We start from the raw sequence: 21,160 nt of genomic DNA, 5'->3' as shown, positions 1-21,160 counted from the left end.
AGGTTGTGGTTGGGGATTCCCTTGGTTGTTCCCCAAGTTCCCCCGTTGATAAACTTGGTTGTTGCTAAAATTAGGATCACCAAGGTTTGTAGTAGCCATGTGTAGAGGTGGAGGGGGGGTTCTAGATGGTACGAAATTGACCTTCCTACGCGACAGTAGCAACATACATCCAAAGGACTCTTGAGTGGACTGACTATACTAGTGTATTGGGTATACAGCCACTATACTATCATGGACTCAACAAGAACTCCTGAAAGTTCCCCAACAGGATCGCCAAATTTTTAGCGTACCTGCAGCACATCTCTTTGCCCGACACGCTTGGACTAGGACGGTGTTCACCATAGTGAACACAAGCTTCTCTCTAGGTTAGTATGCCCTTTGGATTTGTCACAAGCTAGGGGGAACGTGAGCTATGGGGCACACGCATAGCTCACTAGCACACAGAACACAGAGATGAGCAAGAACACAGATGGGCAAGAACATGCAAATGAGCAAAAACAATAAGAATGGCGAGACACGAAATAGATGGGACTCAAGTTGCAGTAGTATTACCAAAATGATCCCAATCACACAATCCCCTATCCCTCTGTACAATGCCGCTTGGCCTTTGACCATGAAGTGGCCTTGTCATCACTGCCAAGGAGCATGGTGTTCATTAAGTGAGCACAAGAGACAAGTGGTGTAGTAATAGTCGGTGCAAGTGGTGCGCCTGCCCAGGTGTCAATGCAATGGGCTGAACCAAATTAAAGTGACAATGCAAGTGGTTGGACCGGTCCAAGGTGGCTGGCACTTTTGTCCAGTCCAAAAGTTAAGGCCAAACACTGGCAGCAAATATTGGGCAACAAGGGTGGCTACAATAAGAAAACAAGCAGAAACTTGAAAAGCAAAAGGTAAATGAACGAAATCCAAAAGGAGAATCCGGATAAAGTCCTTGGGAACAAGAAAAAAAGGAGAAAGATACGAGAAAGCAAGGAGAGATTGAGAAAAGGCAACACAACTTACCAAAGAAGACATGGCATGAGCATGCCAAGGCCAAGGCATTCCAAATAAGGAACTACAAGCAAAAAGGAGAGGAGGAGAGCATGAGAATCAACAAAAAAATCCACCAAGATAAATGGAACCAAGATGGAGACTACAAATTCAAAAGGACAAAAGAAATAAATAAAAATTGACAACATTCAAAAAAGTAAAAAACATAGATGATTGGAGGAAGGAAAAGCCTCAAAAATAACACGAAGGAAGAGGTGGCTAAGAACACCATAGACAAGGTGTAAAGAGAAGGAAATAAAGGATGCATAGAGAGAAGGAAAGCCCAACGACAAAAGCTAAAGACTGGAACCCAAAGCTCAAGGAGGTCAACACAGACCCAAAAAGCAGTGGAGAGAGCAGAGGAAGCCAATCAAATCTCCAAAGAAGAAAGAAGGGAAAAAGGAAGCAACTAGAGATGATGAAAAAAGGAAAAGACCATGAAATGATTACCGAAGACAAGGACTCAAGAAGGAGAAAAAATCAGTAAGGTGGGAGAATGCATAGAAAGGGGATGCAAGGGTACAACGTTGCACTTTTCTTTACATGTACTTTTGATAGGCACTCCAAATAAATAAGACGAGTCAAGCATAATTTGGATGGCTTATTTGGAAGCTAGGTATTCTCTTTCATGAACTGTGGTACCATTCACATCCTTAAGTTGATCTTACGTTATAAGACACCCAAGAACACAAAGCCCAAAAATGAAAGTGTCGTGAGAGGGTCCATGTAAATTGAGCATGTGAGCTGGATTTTAGGAGTGGGAAAGAAGAATAGGAATTAATAAAACTGAAATTGGACTTAACAACAGCAAACATCTAGTAATCAATTGAACACTTGATGAGAAAAATAATCTTACAATCAAGACCTCAGAAATGCATCCTTTGACTTCTTGTTAAATCAGGGATAAGATGTAACAGCAGGTTTTTGGTATATAAATATATATCTATTGGTCCAAAAGAAAAAAAATCTTGACACAAGTCTTGTTACATTGAGCAGAGGGAAGGAAGCAAAAAGTACAATAAATTTCTAAGAACACACAACTACTAGTTGCACGTCATAAAAATCCATTTGTGTGACGTTTTGCAAACAACAATCAACCCGTACTATTGGGCGTGTTACACATGAGCTGCTGTGTTACACATGAGCTGCTGAATAGGCACCACCACACCAAACACCAACCTTTCCTTGCAAGATCCCACCATCTTGATGTTGAGATAAGCTCATGGAAGGGGACGCTTCAGCTTGGGCAAGAAGTACCCATAGGTTTTGGAGGAGTTTCTCACTTTGCCAGATACGCTTAGCAACCATCATGTAGTAACTATGGGCTCTTACTTTGGTCCAGTGTTCAGTGATTGAGACAATGTTCTCAAGCATGGCTCAGATCACTCATGAAATCTGACCAGACACACATGCATGCTAGTGCACATGGTTGCACCATGTGCATTACATTAACATGCTTCTCTCTCTCTCTCTCTCTCTCTCTCTCTCTCTCTCTCTCTCTCTCAAAAGATGCACTATGCATTCCTTTGACATTACCACTAAAGTATTTCAAATACTGTGCTTTCTTCCATCTGTTAGCCTAAGGCAATGTAATGTGGCAAGCACAGATTTACCCATTGAGAATCCGCAAGCTCTTGTTAGTAACATGTACAGTACCACAACAATTTGCAAATGACTGCATCTCTATCAAGAGAGACACTGTTGTTAGGCACTCCTATTGCGGAGCACTATTGTGTGAGATGAACATCACACTGAAAGACCATCACAAATTTCCCATTAAATATGCCATCCCGCACCTGAACAGGCCAGGGAATCCTAAACAAACACAAAAGCCTAAACAGAAGTTGAAACAGGATAAGCAAAACCTTCTTTGTGCCCATTATGGCATTTGCCTCAGACTTTATCCCACTCTCCTCTTGCCATTGCCAAGCTGAAAGCTGTGATGCTTTTGACTCATGCCCAAGAGCCCAACAAACAGCTATGCATTGATGCTGCACCTGAATAACATGGAAAAAAATGCTTAGAAACCATATAACAGGTCATCATTCTGCCCTCAAAAATCTCCTATAGAACTGTCATGGTGCTAGCCTGAGCTTGTTAGTCAGAAACAAGTCGAGTGAACAGCTCTTAACACTCCTAGCTTACCTTAAAGCCTTACGTTAATGCTGAATGTAACCCATTGTTTTCTTGTAGTCAAGCTCCTCCTTCCAGGTTGCATGGTCCTCCAGCCAGTCACCACTTGTACTCCTTTGTTTGAAATTTTTACACTTTTTTGAACCTGTTGTCCCGAAAACTACCCAAAAAAGAAAAAAAGCAAGTGGAAACTTGATGCATTTAGACCTTTCTCTACAGCATAAGGCACATAATGATATATATCGCAACAATTATCTTCAATAAAGAATCGGGCATGCACTAAACGGTGACACTGTATACACCATCAGTTTCATGCATTTACTAGACTAGCTTGGTACAATGAGGAATGCATAAAAGACGTGTGCCCAGTCCTGCTCTTGGAGAATTTTAGCGAGACCTCAATAGAAGCCTCAACATAAGATGCTTGCTTCACACTCACGCTAATCTCCTGTGTGTTTTGAAGTAAACTATGGTGTCCAATGTGGGCATTATCTTTTGCAGCCACCAAAGACCAGTGGCCAGTAATGAGAAGCAACAGCTGCAAAACTTGACTACTTATAAGAGCAGGTGAGGAACCTGCACCTTGGGGTTGGTGTCTCTACGGTACTTTCAAGCAAGATTCAACAGCAAAAGCCCCCTGTACTGCCACGGAAAATACTCCGCTGCACATCCATACAGTACCCAGGCCAAGGTAGGATATCAGGCTAGCTAGGTATTTTAGATTTCTGACACATGGTAGATGGAAATTGGAGTGACCGTGGAAAGATTCAATATGTTTGGAATATAGCAAACACCAGTGACCATGGAAAGATTCAATATGTTTGAAATTGGAGTGACCATGCACGTGCATTTGAAGGGCTACAAGCCAGGACAAGACATAGGATTGGTCCTTCAAATAAGAGATTATTTTGGGCTTGGATTGCCAACCAAACCCTTCCAACCATCTCATGGTTTATCACCACCTCCTCAATTTTCTCTTCAACTTGCATTCAACACATGCGGAGGGTTTTGATTTGGAGGATTGACATGAAGAGGGCATGGTGTTATTACATGAGTAAATTACTCATCACAAAGAATTTATACTATAGTGAATACTTACTGAAATATTGATTCTGATCCGTTATGTCAGTAATGGAGTATTTTTAGTAGAGGAGAAAAGCTTTTATGTCCTACAAAAAAAAATTGGGTTTAATGACGTTTAAAGTTGATCCCTCAATCTCTCATATGCTTTGTGATGAGTAAGTTACTCATCACAAAGCATAACTTACTCATCACAAAGCATTTATAACAGGGTTTAATGATGGTTCAAAGTTGATCCCTTAATTTCTCATATGCATTAAAACATGCACACAATGAGTGTGTGTGCACCACACAGTATAAGAAGAACCTCTTAAGATTTTTTTATTTTTTCCCTTTTTTTGAACCTTAATATTAATTAATGCCCTTTCTATTTTGGAGACTGAGATAATTATCTACTGCATCGCACCAGCAAACGTTATAACTGCACACATGCACATGGCTCTTCAGGTTGAACTTTGAAGCTTACCTCTCAAATGTTTTACTTATAACATCCAAGGCCTCTATAGGTTAGACAAATGGAGGCTTTTATGGGATTACATAAATAAAAATCAGCCTCAAATGGTTTGTTTACAAGAACACAACCAACATGCTTTTGCTGGAAGGGGAGGTTCTTTTGCAGGGTATCACATCTTTTATGCTGGAGCTCGTCACTTCTCAAGAGTAGTCATGTTGATTCACCATGAACTTCAGCCATGTGTCACATATAATGATCCATTAGGAAGATGGATAGTTCTTCAATGCCATGTCCATGGAGAGATTTTTGAATTTGGTGGGGTATATGCATCACAGACTTCTTCGATGAACTCAAATGTGGGAAAAATTGAGAGCTTACCCTTGGCTTTCAAATGTGTTTCTACGTGGGGACTTTAATAACTCTCCTGAATATGATGATAACAGCAACCACAAATCACATAGGCTTGGCTCTGAAATACATCAATGGCATGCCACACTTCAATATATGGGAACATGTGATTTGTGGAAACACTTGATGCCTGCCACACAAGGGTATACTTTTCATCACAATGCTCTATTACTGACTATTGGGCTCGTCTAGATAGATGGTACATGTTGAATGCAGATCAGTATGATACTTTCACTTGCAAAGTGTCTGTAGACTACTCGATGTGTCTTTTAGATCATTATCCATTGTGGATGATGTTGCACTTTGACATGTGGACATAAGATGTACCACTCCCACAAAAGAGGCTACTCAATAGCTATTTGAAACATCGACTTTTTCTTGATTTGGTGGCTCATGCAATGCAACCTTTGAAGATGCATATGTTTGTTGCCATTGACATGGCTTGGTGCAAATTCGCCACTCGCATGCAGGCTGTTATTTGGGAATATGATAAATGGTTTTTGGGAGAAGAAAGACAAAGTGAAGGATGCAAAACTATTGACTCAACAACTCACTGAATGTAGTCATCAAGGAAATCTTGATGATTTGGAGCAAGAGGCATTGATGCAAGCAACCATTTGTCTCAAGAAAAATGATGAAAGAAAGCTACAAAAGTGGCACATCAAGTCTAGAAAAAAACCTTTGAAAGACAGAAATTGCTCGTCCAAAGGATTTTTTAAGGGTTTACATGTTTCCAAGACTTTACAATGCATTCATACAGTCAAGAATCAGGATGATTGTTGGATTGACAATACGCAACAATTAGAAAGGGAAGTTTGTGGCTACTTCAGCAACCTTTTTGCTGGCCCAAATGAAACAACTCAAAGAAGTATGGATGCACGGCACCAATTGCTTCGCAATGTGAATAGAATTCTGTCTTGCCAACAAGCATCTGATTTGGAGGTTGAATTCACCATGGATAAATTACAACATGCATTGCACAATTTGGGCAAATGGAAATCCCCAAGCAGGGATGGCCTCACAATAGAATTTTTTTTGGCTTTCTCGAATATGCTAAAATCTGAGTTGATTTTCATGATCAATTGTTGTTGGCATTCGGGCAAACTCCCTTCTTCTTGGAAAGAAGGATTGGTTCGTTTACTTCCCAAAAAACACCTTTGTGAAAAGTTATTCCATTGGAGACCAATAACTCTTATGCTTGTGGTTTACAAATTGGTTGCACAAATAATGGTTAACCGTTTGAAGAATATTTTATATGAGGGTCTCCACCCTGCACAATATGGTTTTGTGCCCAGAAGGCAAATAATGGATAACATTGTCAATGCTTACATTGGCATCGAATATGTCAAATATACTCATCAGGATGTACTCATAACGCAGATTGACATAGAAAAAGCATTTGACACAGTGCAATGGCAGTTTATTGCCAATGTCAAGAAAAATATGGGCTTTGGACCTAAGATGAGAAATTTTGTTTCCTGGCTCTATGAAGGAGGAACTGCTCGATGTATATTAGACAAGGACCTTTCAGATTTCTGGTCTCTAGGCAAATCAGTGCGACAAGGCTGCCCTCTCAAAGCATTGCTCTATGCAATAACCACCCATCCTATGCTCTTATTATTGGACAAACTACATGCAGAGAATAAGCTACATGGCATAAAGATTTCCGATGTAAATCACTTTGTTACCTAAGCTTATGCGGATGACTCGTTTTTCTTTCCAAGGAACACTCAAGATGATGTTGAAATAATTATGGATGCTTTGGACTTGTTTGGTCTTGCGAGACAGGCTTGAAAATCAATTTTGCTTCTTTCGCTTGAGCACTGTGATTGGCACTCTATTCTTTGGCCAAGCCACATAATTTCCCCATATCAAATAGTCAGATATCTTGGGTATCCTCTAGGCTGGAATGTCTCTCTAAAGAGAGAACGACAATGGGTGTTGGACAAGCTCAATTTCAAACTTCAATATTGGAAATTATCTACCTCGCCGTTGCATGTTAGATTGAGAATTGTGCAATCCATTATAATGGCTTACATTCAGTTTCACTTGCCTCTTGTTCCCTAGTCTTCTACTGATTTGGATACTTTCATGTCTGCAACCTTAGCATGTTTGTGGCGTACCACGGTGGATAGAAAACCCATAAGACTGCTTAAAAAGCATTTGGTCTGTACCCCAAGAATGCATGGTGGCCTCAATTTATTGAATTTACACTTTCATGCTATTGCAAGGAAAGCTTCTCTTCTTTTGAGTTTCTTGGAGCAAAAACACCCCTAGGCTTAAATGTTATCAAGACTTGTTACAGCAATGAAAACTTCAACTTTTGGGAACTGGATGCTCACTCATGTTGAGGTTATATTTGGATGCTTATAGGAGCGCATTCCTGGATGCCCGTTCTCCACAAAACTGATCCGAAATCGGTAGATTCTCATGGCTCAAATAAAATGGTCTGGTAGACTGCCTAATCAAGGCAATTCTCTTCGCAAAGAGAGCATTAATTGGAGTCGTGCATTTCAGCAGCCTTTTGCTCTATTACAGCTGAGGAAGGCCTATTATCTTTCTACCAAAGCAGTCAGATATGTTGAGGATGTACTAAATGATAGCGGCTATGTTCTTTCTTTTCCACAAGCTATGGCCCTTTACAATCTAGGTTTACATCATAGACCGATATCGCGAATCACAGCTTCTTTATTGCACGATTTTCAACTTGTACCTCCTCTACAATTGAGTCATACCCTGGATGACTGGATTTGGGTGAGTCAGAATGCAGGTTGTCGCGCGGTGCATCTTTGCAATCTGTTTGCAACCAGTGCATACGAATTGCTTCTTCCCCCTCCTTGGATACAGGCTCGCCGAAATTTATTATGGCACATTCACAAGCCTTCTAGGTGGTGGAGGGTGGCTCTCTTGAAGATCTGGAAGAGTAGATTACCCCTCCGACAAAAAGTCTTCTTCTGGAGATGCCTCGTTGGTGTCTTACCGGTTGGCCGTTTTTTGGCTGAAAGACGTATTGCTCCACCATCTTGTAGAAGATGTTCACATCCACGTGAGACAATCTATCATCTTCTATGGTCCTTCCCCCATTCCCGTGCACCTCTAGACAGATTGTCACCACACCTTCGTCTCAGATTTGTGGGCAAAACTTTTGGAAAATTCTTTTGGCTATTTGGCACCATTTCTCTTGGTCTCCATAATTTGATACTTTCATTGCATGGACCAAATTTTGGGCCTTATGGTCCATCTATAATGCAAGAAATCAATTGTATCTTTGCCACACAAGATATTCCATGTTTTGCTTTCTTCAGGAGATCTCTTCTTTTATCTCTTTGGGATTCTTTTGACCTTGGAGATCTTCCCTTGCATCAGCTACAAGTGTTCTTTGACTGCTTTTGAACTTTAGCTGTCTTTTACTTGGATAGTGTCAGAAAATGCAATGGAGATGAAGACAAAATCTGAGAACAAAAGAGCAAGTGCAGAAAAATAGATAGCAGTGGAGAGAGAGAGAGAGAGAGAGAGAGAGAGAGAGAGAGGCGTGTAACTCTACTCTATATACACAAGGAAAATCCCGAATACAACAATACAATGGCAAGGGGCTATGGGGCCATTTTATATGGCCCCAAGCATACAGTCGGCTTGTAGAAAGGCAGCCGACAGGGCCTGAAAACTCCACGACCAGCAAAGACCACTAGTCAGCCAGCTGTACTCTGTCAGCCAGCATGTGTGAGAGGACGTGGTCCTGAAGAGTCAATCGGCCAACCCATCTATCCTCCTGCCCAACACAGGGCAACCACCCAAGCCAAGAAAAATAGGGAAAAATGGGAAAAAAAATATGGAGAGTGGGGAAAAATGAGAAAACACCTAATAAGGGCGGGCACATCCACAACAGAGGCCCTCGTGTATAGGTATAGACAGGAGATGACTTCTAACACCCCCTCTCAGCTCCTGGCTATGGAACCATCCCCAAGGAGCTAGAGTTCCGCCAGAGCAACGCCTGAGATAGAGACTTCGTGAAGAGGTCCACCGCACTGTCCTCCGTCGAACAGAACTCTAGCAAGATGTCATCAGCAACGATCTTTTCACGAACAAAGTACCTCTGGATGACCAAAAAATTCCACCAGTGGAAACCCAATCCTGCCAAGTAACCTCTGCAACTTCACCACCTCGCAAGCAGCACCATAAGCAACCCGGTACTCTGCCTCTGTCGACAAGGCAAGAGATACCTGCCTCTTACTACTCCATAAAACTGCTCCTGAGCCGAGGGTATAACTGTCACCTGAAGTAGATCTCCTCGTGTCTGGATCTCCTCCCCAATCTGAGTCACTCCAACCGTGGAGGAGTCGGACTCCATCCATCAACCCCCCTCCTGTGTAAAAGAGTCCAAACCACAAGATACGCAATCCTGCCTCGCAAAGAGTCCTCTGCAAACATGAGCTCAACAGCCTCATCAAGAATCTCCCGTCCAATCTGGTATACATCAACCAAATCAATGAACCATTCTGCTTCCGAGTCAGAGAGGCACCATACTGCTCACAAGGATCAACAACTATTACCGTAGGATGCCAAGTCCTAGAAACCTGCTGAAGACCACTCAAGGCCTTCAGAAACCTAACCAACCCCCTCTGAATCCGGAACCACAAAGCCTAGAGAACGTGCATCATCCACCTCCTTCTGCAAGTAATCAACTGTCACCTGCTTGGCTTCCCAAGAGGTCCCCGTGGAAAGAACTTCCTCATCTACAGCGTTTCTTTGTCCCGAATACTACGAGACATCAAAGCATAAGTTACCTGTAAAGTTTCCTCTAACTGACAAACACGAACTACCAACATCTGTACTAAAAAGTTCCTGCCAATGCTGCCATCAACTGGCATGCTATCCACCATCCGGTCCCGAAAAGCCTGCACCTGCAACATATCCACACTTAAGTGGCCATTACCAGACTGCCACTCATCACAAAACTGAGGACCTAGGAGAGAGTGTGCTGAAAGTTTGTAAACTCCATTCTCCACTCCGCCCTCTCAAACTACCTGGCCTGTTGCCTTGTCCCGGAGAGCAACAAAATGCTCATCAAACTCCACCCGTACGCCAGTCTTGCAAACCTGATGCACTGACAACAGATGAAAACCAAGTGATGGAAGATACAACACCTGGGAGGAATGCTTCCCCCCTCTGCCATTGGGAACTATCTCCAACATGCCCTCACTGTGAACTGGGATAGTGGATGTATCCCCAGTAAGAATGTGACCAGAATACCTGCAGAGATCCTATAAATCTGAACGGAAAGGAGTCATGTGCCTGGAAGCACCACTGTCTAGAATCCACTCCCGAGTATCCGTAGTAGCGGCGAGTCCTCCAACCTCCTCCCTGCCCGAAGAAAATGAAACATCGGTGTCCATCACCTCCAGGTGCACAAATGTTGGAGTCTTCACGATTGCTGCTCAAGATTCTTCACCCTTCTCGGTGTTCTGCTTGGGACACTGCCTCCAATAGTGGCCTTTCTCGCCACAATCATTACAAGTCCTCTCTGCCTTCAGTTTCTCGCGATCTGAGTCGGGGACTTCTTCTCAAAAGACTTCTCCGATGAAGCCTTCCCTTTGCCCTTGTTGTTACGGCCTTTCGACCGTTGGCCAGTTAAGGCCTCCGAACCTCCGTCCTTTGGAGGGTTCGAGAATCTTTCGTCCTGGTCCAAGACCATGGACACAAGCTCCTCCCACATGATGGTGCTGAGCCTGCCACCACTGGTAATCAAAGACGAGTAGAATGTTGAGTACTGAGAGGGCAAATGCGACAGCAACGTTATGGCCATATCCTCTAATGATATCTCCTTCCCAGCCTAAAGAACTTCCTACTGAAGAGCCTGCAGCTTGTTAATGTGCTCCCGCATTGTTGATGACTTTGCAGGGTTCATAACCCGCATTTGTACTTCCAAGGAAATCCTCTTCATGGGCGATACCCTGTTATAAAGAGAAGCCAAATGTTGCCATATACCTCTGGCCAACGTCATATGCTTTATATGATTGATTACCTGCGGTGTGCAGTTGAGGAAGATAAATGAACGGACCCTGGCATTGACACGATCCCACAACTGTGCCTGTGCCTCGCAGTCCTTTCGAATCGACGATAACTCCCCTTTCTCTACCTCCGGCCGTGGAACCCCAACAACGATGAAATCAACAAGGTCGTATGACTCCAGAACAGATTCCATGATAACCTTCCATATGCCGTAGTTATTCCCGTCCAACTGACGGTCCACCAGGAACATGAGGAGTGTCGGGATCTTCACATGTCTCTCAGCCATCTCAAGCAAATCTTCCATTGCGGGGATGTAACTGAAAGGGTGGGTGGGTGGGAACAAAGAAGAACTTACACTTGCAAGTGGCTGTCCAACAAATCAGCCCGCCTTCCTCTTGCTTCTCCTCTTCCCAAACAGTCCAAAACAGTCCACCAATCAGCAACACAACAATCCCCCTCTTGCTCACAAAATTCCCAAGAACTATCAAGAGCCTAAGGCTCTGATACCATGTCAGAATATGCAACGGAGATGAAGACAAAATCTAAGAACACAAGAGCAAGTGCAAAAAAATAGACAACAATGGAGAGAGAGAGAGAGAGAGAGAGAGAGAGAGAGAGAGAGAGGCGTGTAACTCTACTCTATATACACAAGGAAAATCCCGAATACAACGATACAATGGCAAGGGGCTATGGAGCCATTTTATATGGCCCCAAGCATGAAGTCAGCCTGTAGAAAGGCAGCCGACAGGGCCTGAAAACTCCACGACCAGCAAAGACCACCAGTCGGTCAGCTGTACTCTGTCGGCCAGCATGTGTGAGAGGTCGTGGTCCTGAAGAGTCAGTCAGCCAGCCCATGTGTCCTACCAACACAGGGCAACCACCCAAGCCAAGAAAAATAGGGAAAAATGGGAAAAAAAATATGGAGGGGGGAAAAATGAGAAAACACCTAATAAGGGCGGGCACACCCACAACAGAGGCCCTGGTGTATAGGTATAGACAGGAGATGACTTCTAACAAACAGCTGGGTTGTAACTTCCCTTATGTTTCCTGTATTTGATTGTGGGTTTTCCACTTGTCAAGGGGTGAAACGCTTCAGCATTTCCTAGACCATTTTGAGGTGAAACGTTTCGGGGCCGAAACATTTCACGGTGACATTGTTCGCACATTCATCCCCAGATTCTACTGTTTTATGGTTCCCATTTGGTCCTTTTTGCATGCTTGCTTAGTATTTTTCGGGGATTTTTCCCAGCTTTTCTGGCATTTTTCAATCGGCCTGTTTTGCAACTCCAGTGGGCCAGCTTACCTCTACTATAAATAGTGGGTGCTGGCCTCTCATTGTTCATTCAGTCTTGTACATATTTTGCTCCCTCACTTATGAGACTTGTAGTGTCTCTTGCTTGGGACTGTTTTGCTTCAGTATATTCAGCATAGTTTTCTCCATATCTCTCTCTCTCTTGCACTCTCTGTTCAGCACATTCTAGTGCCACTCTGCTTCCGCTCTGTGCACTCTTTCATGGTCTCATCGCTCCCGGTTTAGCAACCTCTTTGCTGCCCCAGATTCAGCACTTTTTTCAGCACCTCCTTCTCTGCGTTTTCCTTCAGATCTGCAGCTCTTTCATGCTGCGTTTTCTGGACTGAACCTGGTCATTTTGCCTCTGCGTTTTTCTCTCAGATCTGCAGCTTCCTTTGCTGCGTTTTCTCGACAGAACTTGCTGGTTGCTGCGCCCTTCAGTTTGGCTTCATCAACACAGCCTTCAGGTACTGTTTGACCAGTTTCCTTCTCTTCCACGTGGAGTTTGGGACATAGGCAGCCAGTTTTCTTCAGGATAGCAGCTTCCTTTGTTGCGTTTTTCCTCTCCCGTGGGTTTTCTCCTTTGCAGAGGGGGTCTTTGGTGTTGCAGGCTTTGGTGGCACTCTTGGTACCTGTGGAGGACACTCCTACTTCAGAGTTTGTGCAATTTTTTTTCTTGAGATTGAGCCCAAGCTTTTGTGATGGCTACACCAACTTCTCTTCATATGTTTGTTGAGTCTGCCAAATTGGATGGTCCAACTACACCCTATGGAAGGTGAAGGTGAAATCGGCCTTGCGTGGCGTGGATCTTTGGGATTGGCTTGTTACACCGGCCAATGCCACCCCTCTCACCCTTGCTTCCGGTGGTGCGACTCAGGCACAGATTGATATTTATGATCGACGCATTTTCTCCTTTCTGATGTTGAACTGTCAGGATTTTGTTCTTTCTCATGTGCGTACAGCAGATGCTCCACATGAAGTTTGGAAGGCTTTTGCAGATCTCTATGAGATTAAGTCTCCGAGTCGGATTTTGGCGTTGGAAAACCAACTTATGAACTTATCAGTTTCTGCCTTTCCATCTTTATCTGCTTTCATCTCGAAAGATGAAAGAATCTCCGGGGCGAGCTTGCTGTTTGTGGCAAGGACATCCACAGAAGACATGGCTATTCGGCTACTCTCCAAACTTCCAGAGAGCTTTGATGCATACTTCCAATCTCTTGTTTCTTCTCCTCCTCTTGTTCCAGTTGTGACAATCAGAGTTGCATGAAGTGAATAAAGGGAAACTCCTTATATAGTGCCTCAATGAGCTGGCCGACTCTCTCTAGGGTTGGCCGACTGCTCACAAGACAAATTAATAGGAGAAATACAATAAATTGTCAGATAAATAGTAGCAGCCCCAAAACACTGAGATGCACAATTCTAACACCCCCTCTGCAGCTCATAGTGTGCAAGAGTCGGAAGAAGATAAGTCGATGAAGATGCAACCATGGACCCTCCAGCACCGCGAATACTGGAATCACCTCGGAGAGAGCACCCACCAACCTGTTTCCTCGAAACAAGATGCCACCACGAACAGCAAGGAACTTTCCTTGGCCACGAATTCCTACACAAGTGTGCAGTGAACTCCAAAAATAGATGATGAGCTCCTAGACACACCACGCCCATAATCCCCAGCAGTGAACGGAACACATCACGTCCCAAAAGCCTTGAACAATGAACTTGGAACGAATCCAGTTCATAATCGTTGATGTACCAAAGATAACCATGTCCTGACAGATGTCTAATGCTTGGAACTCCGAATCACGGTCCCCATGCACCAGAAGGTGGAGCTGTAATCAGCCCCCTCTCCCACCCACAAGCCTCTTCTAGCTAGAAGCACATGGGGGGAAACTGCATGTGTACTAGAGAAGCACACCATCTGGGGTCTCTTGAGCCAAAAGCGCCCTAGGAGCCCTGGAATGGTACTAGAATCTGTATCACTATCCTGTGTCGTGTCTTTGCCTTTTCTCTGAGATGAAGCCTTGCCCTTGGTCTTTTCCTTCTTGGACAAACAATCCTTGGACAAATGTCCTCTTTTCCCACAAGAGAAACGACTCCGACCTTTCTTTTGAACTGAGGAAAGTGCTTGGTCAAAACTGTTGGGCTGACACCTTCAACTTACCCTGTGAGATGAGAACGGAGTCCTCTTCCAAAAGTAGGGAGCTAAGATCATCATAGTCCAACTGAGTGGATGTGACCTGGCACCGCAAAGATCGAGAAATCACATCATAGTCCGGAGGAAGCTTGGTGAGGATAAGAGCAGCCAGCTGAGAAGAGGACAAAGCAGCACCCATAGCCAGTAATGGATAACCTTGGCCTTCATGAGAAAAGACTGCATGGAATTGCCTTCAGGAAATAACAAACCGTAGAGCGGTAACTGTCCTCATCGATGAATTTCGTGCAAAGAAATCCTCCAACTTTGACCATACCTGATGAGCACTGGTGAGAGTTTGCACGGCCGGTGAGACCTCCTTGGGTGATGGTCCGTACGAGCACAGAATGCGCCTTTGAGTCCCGATTCTCCCAGTCTTGTAATTCCACAGCAAATTCATCCTCTTGATCATGAGTCCACCTCCTAGAGTTTTGAGGACGCTCAGGCTTCCTTTCAACGCCTTGAACAATGTCCCACAAACCCTTGTGGATGAACCAGACCCACATCTGAAGCTTCCAATGAGCGTAGTTGGGTTCTTTCAAATTGTCATCTTTGTTTGTACAGGGGGGAGCCATATCCACAGCAGCAAAGAACAAATCTCAGCTCTCAAACACTTCTCTCAAGTGCTTTCCAACGAAGCGAGGCACCAGGAACAATCAGCCCCCTCTCAAACCGTAGAGAAAGAGGCGGGACAGCAACAAAACAGTCCAAGATCCACTGGGAACCTCCTATCGGAAGGGTAGGGACTCGTGGAGGAAGAAGAAAATGTACAGCCACTTGTTTGGCAACTCCACATGCAAGAGAACTCACCAAATTTGATGCCGGTGCACAAAACACAGCCACAACTCCACCGTTTGCCTCTATAGAAGAAAACGCAGCCACCAAAACTGGCCGGAAAGCCTCTATAGGAGAAAACGCAGCCAAAACACTTCGAGATCTGCCTCTGAAGAGCAAAACACAGCCTACAGAGCTGGCCGACAGCAACCAGAAGAGGGCTGGACCAGAAACGCAGCAAGGTACTGAAAACGCAGCAACTGTATGGACTGATCTGCAGCAGCCGGAGAAGTGATGGAGGCAAAACGCACAGCAGAAGTGGCAGATTTGCAGGGTGTGGAGCAGCCTGGACCTAAGCGAATGATACCAGGCGGAAGCATAAACAGTAAACATATGAGAGAGTGCAAAGGAGAATGAGAGTTGGACAAGATCACCTTTTATAACAGCAGTAAAGCTTTACAATGGCAATGGCCAGCAACTGTATGCTGAACTATGTGCAAGTGGATTGGATGAAGAAGTGAATAAAGGGGAACTCCTTATATAGTGCCTCAGTGAGCTGGCCGACTGCTCACAGGACAAATAAATAGGAGAAATACAATAAAATGTCAAATAAATAGTAGAAGCCCCAGAACACTGAGATGCACAATTCTAACGCGTTGTTCTACGGAGAATGCAAGGTGTTTGTCCCACTTAACACCATCTCTACTCCGGATGCTTGAATCAAGGACTGGAAGTGGGTAGATGGAGCTCCCCTCTACCTCCCTGTGACTTGATGGCTCAAAAAGTGGACATTGCAGATTTAAATAGAATCTAGAGGGTTGATCTAAAACCTAAAATTTGGACAAGAAGATGTGTAAGACTACAGAACTTTGAGATTTCAGAACGTGCAAAAACTTTCTGGAAGATAATGACTAGAGCCTTACCCATGGGATGCAAGCTGGTGGCCAAAAATACTACTTCTAGGAAATGCCCTAGATGCTCAACTGCCAAAAAAGACTTTTGGCGTGGCCTTTGAAGCTGTCCAGCTCTAAGGGGTTTTTGGTCCAAGATGTCAAGATGGTGTAAAGAGGTGTTTGGCACTGTGATATCTTGGTCTTGCAGGTTGATAGGGAAAGTGTGGGACCCTAAAAAGATTCTCATTATGTTCGTAGGTCGTGAGTTTGGAGCTGTGCCCCCCCCCCTCCCTCTCTCTTCACTAGCCCCTTCTACGCCACCTCCCCCCGCTATCCTCCTGCAACCCCCTCTCTCCCCCTCTTCCCACCTGCGATCACCCCCCTCCCCTCTCAACGCTCCCCTTCTCCCCCGTTTTTCGCAGCGCCTGCAGGCCCCCCCTCTCCAGCACTGCCCCCCTGCGTGATCCCAACCCCTCACCTACCCCCCCCTCTCCTCCCTTCTTTCACCTCTGCCTGTGCCTAGAATACCTTCCCCTTCTCCCGGTGATCAGTGGAGCCATTAGGAGAGTGATGGAATCCCCCCCCCACTGCCGCTTCGTCCCTCGCACGAGCGGCTGGATTCCATCCCTTCGCATATGTATTGCCTCTCGGAGATAGTGCCCCATGTCATATCCATTCCTTGCTTCGGGGAGACCCCATCATTCAACGAGTGGAGTACTCAGGCCTTCCCGACCAGTGTTTCATTTGCAAGCAGATGGGACACCATGCCAGAGCTTGCCCTCAGCGCGCCAATCCAGGAGACCGCCTCCAGTGGTCCCCCACCCCCCCCCCAGGGTCCCCGTTCAGATCCTCACCATGGGGTAGAGAGAGACGCAAGCTCTCAGGCAGCTGAGCACCAAGACCCGACCACGGACGACTCTGCTCTGCCGAAGAGTGGCAGACCATTGGCCCGTGCTAGGGCCATCAGCCAACTACCAAAAGTGAGCGCCACCGCCGCGCGCGGCAAGCTGCAGAGTACAAGAGGATTCGGTTATGTCAAAGAACCGTTACAGCATTTATCGCAACACCCACCTGTCGGCGATGGCCCCCTCCAGTCCTTGCAACCCCTTCAGTTTGGCGGCCGTTTCTCCACCCAGACTCCTCTGGTTCTCAGTTTCCAATGAGGCCAGTTGGCCCCACTGAACCCTCGGCGAGCCCCTCCCAGCAGCCTTCCAACCGCTCCCATCTCCCTCTTCTCCCCACCCACCCCCCCCCTCCTCCTAAACCATCTTTGCCTCCAACTCTTCCCGCAGAGCAATCCCCTCTGCCCCGTCTTCTTCCTCTGAGCCCGCACTTCCCCCTCCCTCCGCCTCTCTTGAGCACTCCCATCGCCCTCTTGTAGCGCATGATTCGGAGCGGAGGCAATCGGCGAGCTTTGTCCGCTGCTTCATTAATCGATTCTCAAAGCCTATGGATTACAACTTCTTCCGATGGAAGGAATGGATATTTTTAGGAGACTGTAGCTTCCATTTGGATCTATGTGGTGTTTCATCATTCCATACCTTCTATGCCAGAGAGTGGCGCGATGATCTTCTCCTTTCCCTTGAGTGCAGCCCTAGGGACGGAGTGGGATTCGGAGTTGGTGGTTGCCGCCATCCAAGGGGGCAGGCAATAGTAAAGCTCTCACACGATCTTCATGATCTATGCATCGCCGACTTGCTTAACCACCTCTAGTCCCTCGCTAGGATGGAGCTTGGAAGCTCAAGCCATAGAGATCAGGACAGGGAGGTGGTGTCCTCTAGACTAGAGGCACTGCTCTTTGTGTTCCTTCATATCTCAGTTGCAGTACCCCTCTCCCCCTCTTACAGATACCTTCATTGTGATTGATAGAGTTCAAAGTATGCCTACTCTCGCGATCAGACAAAGTGGCAACACATGGAGGACAGGATCCGCACCACTTGGCGCGCCTTCGCCCCAAGTCTGATTGCGATTATTCCCCATCAAAACCCACGCCCAAGACTCTTCAAGTGGAGGGCAGCTCCGATAGTTCCGCCTCCCACAGAGATTGATATGCGAATAGCCTCATGGAACATTCAGGGTTTAGGGGGGCCTCAATGCTTTCAAAGGCGAGGCGTCCTCAGAGGAGAGCTTCACAGAGCTACAGTTGGGGGACCCATCGACATTCTTTTCCTCCAAAAGCACCACCTTTCCGAGGGGCGTACCTGCCGCTGTAGGAAGATTTTACCGAGCAACAGCCACACTTTTTGGTCTCCCTCTTTCGGCCCCTTGGGGACACAAGGAGTTTGTATTTATGTCAACGATAGCTCTTGTCGGCAGTGAGACAGGCTCACGTGTCATAGTCTCTGGGCGAGCACAGTGAGTTACCATTATGATTGGAGAGGACTGCCTGGGCTTCCTCAATGTTTATATCCCAAACGCCACAACAAGTAGAACCATCTTCTGGAGCACAGTCCGTCAAGCTCTTCCTCAAGCTGACTTTTGGTGCATGGGTGGAGACTTTAACATGATTGAGTCAGCAGAGGACAGACTCGGAGGAGGCATAGCTACAGTCTAAGGCGCAGAGCACTCTGCATGGAAGGTGTTGATCCTGGCCCTCAAGGAACAGGACCCTTGGCATCTCCCAGAGTTTGGGCGCAACCCCGGGAGCCTCTGCTTCTTGTGGTGGTCTGATAGGAGGAGCATTGGCCCCAACCTCTCTCAACTTGACAAGTTTTATGTGGATGAGTGGGCTTGCAGTCTTGGGAGCATGATTGACATCTTGGCAGGCACCACTTTACTAATCACGCTCCGGTTATTCTGTCCTTAGAGGACCCCTGGAGGCAGGACAGGCATGCAAGCACTAGGATTCCAGATAGCCTCATACACAACCCCGAGATCTACAGCAAGATAGAGCAGGTATGGGCGGGACTGTGTTGAGAGACGCGTTGCATTTGGCAATGCTACATTGGTGTTATGGGTGATGGGTGAGTTGTGAAACACCTCGATTAAGAGGGGGTGTTGAGAGATGTAATCGCGGTGATGTGTGTATGTGGGAAAGCACCCTAGAGGTGCAAGATATTGTGGTAAGATAACAAAGCCACGTCATATTGTATGATGTGTGAGTGTTGACCAAAAGAGTGGAAAAGGGAGTGCCACATGGATGATGATGTGTAAAGTGGGATAAGTATTAAGGCTAGAAAGCATATATCATTGTATGGTTCATTGTGATATGCAATAGAGCTTGTGTCTTGAGTGTGCAATCTCTCTCTCTCTCTCTCTCTACTCATGGAGTTCTAGTGTGGTATAACCCACCTTAATTATGTTGCTTAATCTATGTCTAACACCATGATCAATCCCATTTTAGAATTGTTAACAGACTGGACTTTATTTCAGGCTCTGTCGCATGCACCTTGGATGTGGGCCTTGGTGAGATCATCAGATTTTTGCAGGAGGCAACATAGAGCAGACTGGAGGGATTTCATGAGCAAGAGAGGAGCCTGAGGAGGGGTCTTTCTTCTCTCCAATGGCTTCAGGAGAGTTCCCCCAATAGCCCATGGATTGAGAGCCAGCTTGCTGCCACCCGTACGAAGATCAAATCCATCAAGGACGAGGGTGGAGTACACGTACCATGCCAGAGCTTCCTTTTGGACCCAGGTCGGCATTAGAGTCATGAAGACTTCTCTAAGATAGCAGGCCCCCATAGGCGGAGGGATGGTATTCGCAGGTTGCGTGGCCAAGTTGGAGCTATTGTTTCTGACCCCCCCCCCCCCCCCCGCCCCCCCATGGGAGAGCCATCGCCACTGATTTTTCCCGATCTCTCCTCTCACAAGTGCTCCATTATCCCCTCAAGTGATGGACGTGCACGAGAGGATCTGGCGACACACGAGAGAGGTGGTTCCCCCCACTCTACGGTCGTTCTTATTGACTCGCTTCATAGCAGAGGAGCTAGTAGAGGCATTGACGGCTCTCCCTAGGAGCAATTGCCCAAGGGCAGACGGGCTTCCAATTTCCTTCTTTCTTCGCCACTGGGATCTCATGGAAGGCCGCCGCCTTTGAGCAGCCTTCAATGAGATTATGATCACAAGTGTCATGCCAGAGAGGCTCTCAGAGGGTTTGATAAACTTGATTTCTAAGGGACATGGTAATAGATTGGAGAACTGGTAGTGGAGACCCATCACCCTTCTTGGGACCGCCTACAAGATCTTAGCCAAGGCCATCAGCCAGAGACTTCAGCCTTGCCTTCCTGACTTGATCCATGACACTCAGACAGGTTTTGTTCAGGATCGAAGCATTATGGACAACATTTTCACCTTCTGGGAGGCGATAGCTTTGGCTAAGATGCGGCAGCAGGACCTCATAGTGCTACTCCTAGACTTTGAGAAAGCTTATGATAGGGTTGATTGGAGCTTTCTGGAGGGCACGATGCACCGGATGGGGTTCCCAATGGACTGGATCCGTGGTGTTTCAGGACTTTACTCAGCCTCTCACAGTCAGGTTCTCATTCAGAGAGCCCGAGGCAATAGATTCCCCCTTTCCCATTCAGTCCGAACTGTTTTCTCTCAGCTCAAGCGACGGGGCTCCAGGGATTGCATCTCCCCCTCCGTACTCAAGTGGAGTTGCTAGACTCAAAGTTTGCAGATGACACAACACCATACCTATCAAAGATGTAGGGAATCTCTAAAGATTCACTGAGATCTTTTGTCGCGCATCAAGAGCGCATATCAACTAGCACAAGTCATGTAGTTTTTAGGTAGGCTCTACACCCGCCCCAACTTGGCGCCCAATTGAGGCTTTCCAGTGGATCTCGAGGGGCACTCCACTCTGCTATCTAGGATGCCACGTGGGCATCGATCTCTCTCCGGAGCAACAGCTCGCCCCTCTTCTTTTGAGCATTCGGAAGAAGCTTTTGTACTAGAGTT

At 46.0% G+C, this 21,160-nt stretch overlaps 1 protein-coding gene across 2 annotated transcripts in view; it reads right to left on the bottom strand.

Moving 5' to 3' along the window:
• Window positions 1-1,898: 1,898 nt before the first annotated feature.
• LOC147617443 (uncharacterized) overlaps window positions 1,899-21,160 on the bottom strand; it is a 39,841-nt gene continuing 20,579 nt past the window's right edge. For both annotated transcript variants that reach the window (XM_086775712.1, XM_086775713.1), the window contains 2 exons: window positions 3,175-3,322; window positions 1,899-3,026 (listed from right to left, as the gene is read on the bottom strand). In XM_086775712.1, the coding sequence (XP_086631838.1) occupies window positions 3,189-3,322 (134 nt within the window). In that variant the 3' untranslated portion in view covers window positions 1,899-3,026; window positions 3,175-3,188. The remainder of the gene's footprint in view (window positions 3,027-3,174; window positions 3,323-21,160) is intronic.

The sequence above is a fragment of the Cibotium barometz genome, chromosome 36 (assembly GCF_041138505.1).
Source record: "Cibotium barometz isolate CiBa-2024 chromosome 36, ASM4113850v1, whole genome shotgun sequence".
Lineage (NCBI taxonomy): Eukaryota > Viridiplantae > Streptophyta > Polypodiopsida > Cyatheales > Cibotiaceae > Cibotium > Cibotium barometz.
This window is presented reverse-complemented; position numbering and strand designations above follow the sequence as displayed.